The sequence below is a fragment of the Salvelinus alpinus genome, chromosome 18 (assembly GCF_045679555.1).
Source record: "Salvelinus alpinus chromosome 18, SLU_Salpinus.1, whole genome shotgun sequence".
In the NCBI taxonomy this organism is placed as follows: domain Eukaryota; kingdom Metazoa; phylum Chordata; class Actinopteri; order Salmoniformes; family Salmonidae; genus Salvelinus; species Salvelinus alpinus.
Genome location: NC_092103.1, coordinates 16,384,962 through 16,393,335, shown reverse-complemented (window position 1 = coordinate 16,393,335; position 8,374 = coordinate 16,384,962). Strand labels below are relative to the sequence as shown.

Here is an 8,374-nt window from a genome sequence, read left to right as displayed (position 1 = left end):
GCACTCTGTGGCATACCAACTATGCCATCTCACTCAAACTTGTAACCCAGTGGGATGAGGGACCAGAGGGACAAATGTCTCTCATGTTGCTATGGCTAAACGCCCTCTTTAGCTCAAAGAGAAGCTATGTTGCCAAGCATATGCAAGGTTCAGGCCGTGAAATCTGTATAATATGATCAAATTACCTCCATAAAACTTGAAAACCTTGGAGTATAATCTATTCAGATTGTCTTTCACACTTTTCTCTGACCCTGCACAGTGGTGTCGGCAGATGGAGGATAGGGCTGTGTTTTTACACAGAGCGATGCCAGGTGTGTCTGATGTGGACCCAGTCAAGACAGCTGCTGATGAGGAAGACATGAGGACTTGAAATCTCATGTCTGATAAATTAACTAACCATTCAATATCCTCCTTCTCTCGACTGAAGTCTCTATCAGACATGAGATTAGTTCGTAGTGTAGTAGTGCTTGAGTTTAACATGCATGAGGCTCTGGAGCTGTGAAGAGGCAGATAAAACATGTTTGCATTATTGGGCTTCTCAAACACGCAGAGAATTCCATGACGAGGAATTCCAACATGGTGGTGTAATGATAGAGAGCACGTTTATTTTGTAGATTAGCGACAGGGATGCGGTTTTCTAATTGGGAAGAATTTGACTGGTGTCTGTACATTTTGAGATAATGAGAAATAAACAACTTATAACAAGTCTCCAGGGCCACACTTTAACTGCTGAATCAGATTCAGGTTCCTCCAAGCCCAATTTATCATGTCAACAAAGGCAAATATTGTCTCACAGGAGGAGTGTGGTGTCTGTAAGTGGACCAGAATTATCAGCCCACTCCTCCTAGCCCCCCCCCCCCCCCCCCCCCCCCGCTGTTACTGATTATGTCCAGAACAAAGCTCATTACAGCCAAATCTGTTAATCATGGGGATGGTCTCTTACAGGTCAGTGAACTGCTGTACGCACAGTGCTTGTCTGCAAATTACTCATACAATAGTTCAATTATCTTTATTGGCTTAAACTGGTCTCAGTGCAAAGCATCCCAACTAAGGAACAGTGAGTTGATAATGGTACACTACAATACTTTGACATTCCACATGGGGAGTGAATCTTAGATATTTGCTTTAAAAGAAGCTACTCAAGCTTACATGTTGCTGAAGGGAGCGAGGGAGAGATGTGGTAGCATGGTTACACTGGTTTACATGATCAACACAGTTCTCTGAGAAAGAATACATTGTCCTCCATCATTTTATCAACACATTTTCAACAAATGTCTGTTAATGTTCTGAAGGGGAACACTGTCGTAAAGGAGCAAAGAAACAAACGTTGGAGCGGGAAATAGAACTCATATGTATTTCCCGTAGACACAGCTTTCATTCTGTTCTAACTGCACACAATGGGAGGGGGACTGTCACCCTTCAACTCTGTGTGCTAACAGGACAAAGCATGTCTACCGAATAGTGTTTGCATGACATTGTAACAAGTAACACAGTGACACAAGAGAGGATTTTAGTTCAACAGAAAACGTTTTATTTCAAATCATCACATAAAAGCATTGTACAGCATGTATTCACATCTTAGTCAAATAAAAACAAGTTAATTCATGCCTTCCCCAATCCTGATTCAATAAACACACACACACACACACACACACACACACACACACACACACACACACACACACACACACACACACACACACACACACACACACACACACACACACACACACACACACACACACACACACACACACACACACACACACACACACACACACACTCATACCTTCACACACACACACACACACACACTAGAATTTAATCTGTCAGAGCAGCCACCTATTAGTTGGATCTCCTCCCTCGACAACATTTGTCAGCTGCCATCTGTCCGTCTGGGACCACCCCCCTCCCTCCGTGCCCTTATCTCCCCTTACAACTTTTTAATCAAGCTGCAACACCTTTCCTGGACCTACACACACACACACTTACATCATGACTGGGACAGAGGAAGAGGTCTCACCTCTTTCCAATGAGCAAGTGCTTAAAAAAAACAAGAACAGCATGGTACAAATGCATGTATAATACACTCCTCCAGTGTTAAAAGCCAGAGCCATGGGACAACCCACCCAAGAACTTGCCTTAAGTCAACACGGAACACCAGGAGAACAATATGAGCTGCTTTGTCCCTTTGAAATACATTCAACTCTGTCCAAAATGTCTGGGGTCTGGTTTGCATCACCCTGGTATGGAGCTTGGCCCCCTGTATCAAGCAGTTCAAGGGGTTTGTAAAAACTTCCTAATCACTGAGAGTGAGCTTGGAGGATGTCAGTGGTCATGATTACAGCCAGAAGACTGACTATCAGTTTCCTCAGTCACACAGTCTGGAGGACACGTACATTTGCACTCAGTCTGCAGTCCACATGTATGTGGCTGAATAGGTAATGATATCATTTTGCACCTCTGAAATCTTAGATTTACCTGCAGTGTTCAGGTGACGATGGAGGTAGGACAGGAAAAGGCAGCTGGAGACCTATTCCCTCTGGCTGGCATCCCTCTCCCATGCCCTGACCACAGCATAAACGTCACACCTTAGTGGCCAGCGACTGGGCCTCTGTCTTCTGGGAGGACATGGAGCTGGCGGGGCTGGTGTGCATGGCCTTCTTCAGGTTGAGCAGACAGAGGCACTGGGAACGGAAGCGCAGGTCGAAGAAAGCATACAGGAAGGGATTGAGGCAGCTGTTGACGTAGGCCAGGCAGGTAGCATAAGGGTGGGCCAGCAGGAGGAAGCGGAGGAAGGCGCAGGTGTTTGGAGCTAGGTTCAGGTAGGAGAGGGCATCGGCGCTCTTCAGCACGTGGAAGGGCATCCAGCAGGCAGCAAACACAACCACCAGGGTGGTGATGATCTTCAGCAGACGCCGCTTCCTCTGGTCCTCCTTACGCAGGCTGTTGAAGTGACGTGTCACGGTGCAGCCGATGAAGCAGTAGCACACCATCATGGCCAGGAAGGGCAGGAGGAAGCCCAGGGCAGAGGAGGAGATGCTGAGCCCTGCGATCCACATGGACTCCTTCTGCTTCAATTCATTTGATTGACTGATTGTTTGATTACCCCCACCCAACACCAGGCTGAAGTCCATGCCACAGGAGATGAGGTCGCTGTTCTCGTCATCCTTGGTGGTGCGGAAGATGAGTGTGGGGGCAGCCAGTAGGCCGGAGAGGAGCCAGATGGCCGTCAGGGAGGCCTGCATGTGGCCACGGGTACGCAGCTGGGTGCTGGACAGAGAGTGCACGATGGCCAGGTAGCGGTCAAAGCTCATGGCGGTGAGGCAGAAGACGCTGGCGTACATGTTGAGCAGCACCACGTAGCTGCTGATCTTGCAGAGGGCCACACCGAAGGGCCAGTGGTAGCCCAATGCAGTGTACACTGCCCACAGTGGCAGAGTCAGCACGAAGGTCAGGTCAGCCATGGCCAGGTTGCCTATGTAGATGTCTGCTGACCGGCGCTTGGCCTGAGCCCTCCACACAGTGAAGATGACCACACCGTTGCCAGAGAGACCCAGGATGAAGATGAGCATGTAGAGGACTGGGATGACTGAGTAGGACGGCTTCCATTCAGAGTAGTCACACATGGTGCTGTTCTCCTGATCTTCATAATCATAGTCATAGTATTCAGGGGTTGTCCACTTCTCCATTCTTCTTAGAGTATCCTTTTCTTCTTCTTTATCAAGTAAAATAATGTTGATCGAATGGATCAATAACGTTTATGAAGCAATTAGAAACTTGGTCCAAATCCGTGTGCAATAAGTTCATAAAATAGTTCCTGCGCAGTCGAGGGTGATTTCAGGTCTGGTGTCACAGCGCTGGGCAGGCTGCCTTTTTAAACCCCGGCAGTTCCTCACACAACCCTCTGTCACCTCCTCCCAGGCCGACCCCAGCACCCCCCTTCCCCTGCCCTACCCACGCCCCCCGCGACTCCATAGCATTCGAGTGTGAAGAGAGCTCTCCAATAAACGGTAAGCAGACCTCAATTTAAAAGCGAAAACGTAAGGAATATACAAATCGGTCATGGAAAGAACATTATTGCAACTCTTATGACGCACACTTTTAATACATGTTAAAGACTGTAGGCGAATTGTGGGATCTGCTCTACATGTTTTACAGCCTTCAGAAGTCCTAAAAAGTATAATTGAATTGATATGGAATTGATTTGAACAATATTCGTTTTCCTGCCTGTCTAGGCAAGCCGGGGCAAGCACCTAGCCTAAAAGTAGACAATTACAATAATAAAGTGGCAGCATTTAAGGGGAAACGACTGACAAAATAGGCAATTGTACACTTGAGCACCCAAATTAGAATAATACATTTCCATGTCAATGATCGCACAATTGCATAGTCTACTTGTTCAAACATGTTGCGTGTGTCGTGTGCAATGTATCAAATAAAATATTATGTTATTACTGCAGTGCTATAAGATGAGTATAATTTAGTTGTATCTAACATAATTCATTTTGATAAATTATCAAATATCATGGTCCAGCAAATGAACATTGATAGAGAAAATTTGACCATGAAATATTATATTATAAATATCCTATTCTCTTTCTAATGGGAATTTGTTGTGCTGCATGAAATAGGACAGAAAACGTTATTGGCCTATGTTTTACATGTATATTATTTACATGTTTAGCTTACTTGTTTTCTTATCTTTCCATTGGATGTCCCAGGGTGGGGTTTGCCCTATGTTACTTATTTAAGAACAAGAAAATATAATTTATTATAATTTACCCAAAAAAAGCAACCCAAGAAGCACATACTTTTTGGATATAGGCAGCCAAGAGACGTGGCCTGCCTGGGTTCATTCCACTATTCCCACATCCAGAACACTGTTATTGTTGACAATCACTGCCTGTTATTTCTTTAGTAAATATTGTCTTAATTCTATTTCATCAGCTGCATTGTTGGTTAAGGGCTTGTAAGTAAGCATTTCACAGTAAGGTGAATACCTGTTGTATTTGGCGCATGTGACAAATACAATTTGATTTGATTTGATGTTAGAATTGTATCACTGCAGACTTTGTCACCATAACAAAGTAAAACGTTTTTTCCCTGACTAATCTGGTGCTTAAAGGACAGTTAGACATGTTCTGTATCCTGTGGGTCAGTGTGTGACGTGGGATGAGACAAGACAGAGGTAGTGAGTTGAGACCAGGTATATGTAGGCCTAATATTGTATCATTTAAATACAGGTGCTCAGTAGTTTGTCTCATATCCACTCAGAAATAGGAATCTGTCCAAATGGTTTAGTTGGTGAGAATCATCAGTTGACTGATGTAAAGTGAATCTGATCTAGTTCCTGTGTATCCATGCTGAAGGAGCCCAGGTGGGAGGGCTCATTCTCCACCCTCCTCTGTCTCTCAGCAGTGTAGCAGCAGTGGCGCCAGGGCACTGACCTTCTCAGACACAACTATCACTCAACAATCTGTTCAGCCGGTCCCCTCCTCCTCCATCCCCCTATTCCTGTCTCACCCACAGCTCTCACTCTCTCCATCCCCCTACCCCTCTCCACCCATCTCTCTCTTCCTCTGATGATGAGCCAGAACCAGGCAGTGTGGAAGTCTCTGGTTCTCGGCAGCACTAGTCTTCAAACGTCACTTACCCTATATTAAGCAGTTTGTTTTTGCTACTTGTTTGTGTGGTGATTAAACTGATTTAATTGTGTTTCTCCCTCTGCTCTGTCTCCCGCCTCCCCCCCCCATCTCCTCTGCTCTGTCTCCTGCCCCCCCCTCTCCTCTGCCCCCCCCCCCCTCCTCTGAGCTGTCTCCTGAGCTCTTTTGCAGGACATTTGGCAGCTCTGAGCAGGAAAGGAGCAGAGTGAGTTGAGTCAACGCAAGCTTCCCCTATTCTAATGGCATTCTATTTATATGTGATATTGTGTTTTGTGCGGCATTGTAAGGGCATTGGGAGGATATGCTGGTCAAGGCAGTGAAATCTAAAGTTAAATCAAATATTATACCTAAACCAATTCACACCCACCCACCATCCAGCACTAAATAAGTTATCAACCCTTTAATGAGCAGACAGGCTAATTTGACAGGGATCAGAGATAAGAAACAGATGGCCAATGCTGATGATTAACATGAATGACATCTTCCAATGTTCCTATGTTGCAAGGAATTTCAAGTCCAAAGGAATTTTTACTTTTCATTTTGTCAGTCAGTGTGACAGTTTGTCAGTCAGTCATAGTTCTGTTTCTCCAACATTCCATTGGTGTTTTTGCTATTGCGCTATTTATTTTTGCTCTCATCCTCTCATGTGTGGCCTTGTGTTGTAAACCACACACAGGTAAGACATCATAAATCTTCCTATACATGTACAGTATGTCCTGCTGCTGACTACATCACATCTCTTGTCATCTCCGGTTCTCACACCCAAGGTCTTCATCCATCATCCGTTGGTTTAGAGCAAAAAAAAAAAAAAAATATTGAGAGATATTGCATAACGACAAAACCTATTCCCCCTCAGGAGACTGAAAAGATTTGTCATGGGTCCTCAGATCCTCAAAAGGTTCTACAGCTGCACCATCGAGGGCATCCTGACTGGTTGCATCACTGCCTGGTATGGCAACTGCTCGGCCTCCGACCGCAAGGCACTACAGAGGTTAGTGCATACGGCCCAGTACATCACTGGGGCCAAGCTTCCTGCCATCCAGGACCTCTATACCAGGCGGTGTCATAGGAAGGCCTAAAAATTGTCAAAGACTCCAGCCACCCTAGTCATAGACTGTTCTCTCTGCTACCGCACGGCAAGTGGTACCGGAGCACCATGTCTAGGCCCAAGAGGCTTCTAAACAGCTTCTACCCATAAGCCATAAGACTCCTGAACAGCTAATCAAATGGCTACCCAGACTATATGCATTGCCCCCCCCCCCCCCCCCCCCGCCGCCGCCACCCTCTTCTACACTGCTGCTACGCTCTCTTATTATCTATGCATAGTCACTTTAATAGCACTACCTACATGTACATATTACCTCAATTACCTCGACTAACCGGTGCCCCTGCACACTGACTCTGTACCTGTACCCCCTGTATATAGCATCGCTATTGTTATTTTACTACTGCTCTTTAATTATTTGTTACTTTTATTTATTTTCTTAGGGTATTTTTCTTAAAACTGCATTGTTGGTTAAGGGCTTGTAAGTAAGCATTTCACTGTAAGGTCTACTACACCTGTTGTATTCGGCGCGTGACAAATACAATTTGATTTGATTTGATACGAATGGAGACCACTCACAAACACATACACACACTCACGCACAAATGCAAGATTATACGAAAACACACACACACACGCTACACATATAGACATCTGTCTGCATGGCTGCTGAGAGCCCCTTTGATCTTTCATCTTCACATGACCTGTGAGTTAAAGTTTGTTTATGAGCCAGGGTTCTGTTGTGTCTTTTGCACCAAATGAGCAGGAGGTGATACAGCCGGTGTGATGTGTGATGTGTGTGAGAGAGAGAGGGAGAGACCGTCGGCCCAGTTGTTTGATGTGTGTGTGTTAAGCTGTCAGAGACCACATGCATTGGTCCGCTGTAATTTACTGTGACAGCTGGCTCTGCAGGGATTGATTTGCGAGCTGACTAACACAGAGCCAGTCAGTCACTACTACAGCCAGTGACATTACATATCTGTTTTATAACTTTATATTGAGAGTGTACAAACACGTTACACACAGTGAGGAAAATAATATCGAAGTCACACTAGTGAAGCACCATCAATGTCAAAATAAGATAGATATGGTGTGTGGACAGTCTCCAAAACAAGCTACCCTTCCCAGTTGGAGAGTGCGAACATTTGGGCAACTTTATGGTCCATCCCACTGTCCTCTCCACCTCCCTTCAACCAGGGGGTTGAGATGATTGACACCAGCCTGCTAAGCACTGGAGCCACCAAGATGGACGAGGTTACACCTCCTACAGCCCAGCCCCCACTTCTCACCCCTAACAACCCTACTCATTCACATGGACCACTAATGGGGAGAGGAAGACCACATGATGGGCAGTGTGACCGTCTGTCTGGACATGTAAAAAATCCTACAGCAAGTGATTGACTGGACATGTCTCTGCTTCTGTGAGAGCTCAGACTGCCTGATACCGTTGGCTAGCGCCGAATGTTCACGCGAGAACATGTCATAACACTGTGGATGTGGTCTACCACACAAATCACAGCAAAACACAAACCCATGGGAATGCTCCAAGGATCGACGAGGGATGATCATTTATGAATAGTCCAGGCAGTGTAACGTCATGTCATGCCCTTCATGTCTATAAGGAACATGGGTTACCTGTGAGAAACACTTGGACTATTCATAA

General features: G+C 45.6%; 1 protein-coding gene across 1 annotated transcript; it reads right to left on the bottom strand.

Annotated features, from left to right (window-relative positions):
* Positions 1–1,508: 1,508 nt before the first annotated feature.
* LOC139543881 (apelin receptor B-like) lies at positions 1,509–3,869 on the bottom strand. The gene has a single exon (XM_071350388.1). The coding sequence runs from the start codon at positions 3,690–3,692 to the stop codon at positions 2,586–2,588; it is 1,107 nt and encodes a 368-aa protein (XP_071206489.1). The 5' UTR covers positions 3,693–3,869; the 3' UTR covers positions 1,509–2,585.
* Between the last annotated feature and the right edge of the window lie 4,505 nt (positions 3,870–8,374).

Bases quoted from the DNA above. Each gene is read 5' to 3' on its own strand.
- LOC139543881 (XM_071350388.1), bottom strand. From the start codon at position 3,692: ATGGAGAAGTGGACAACCCCTGAATACTATGACTATGATTATGAAGAT.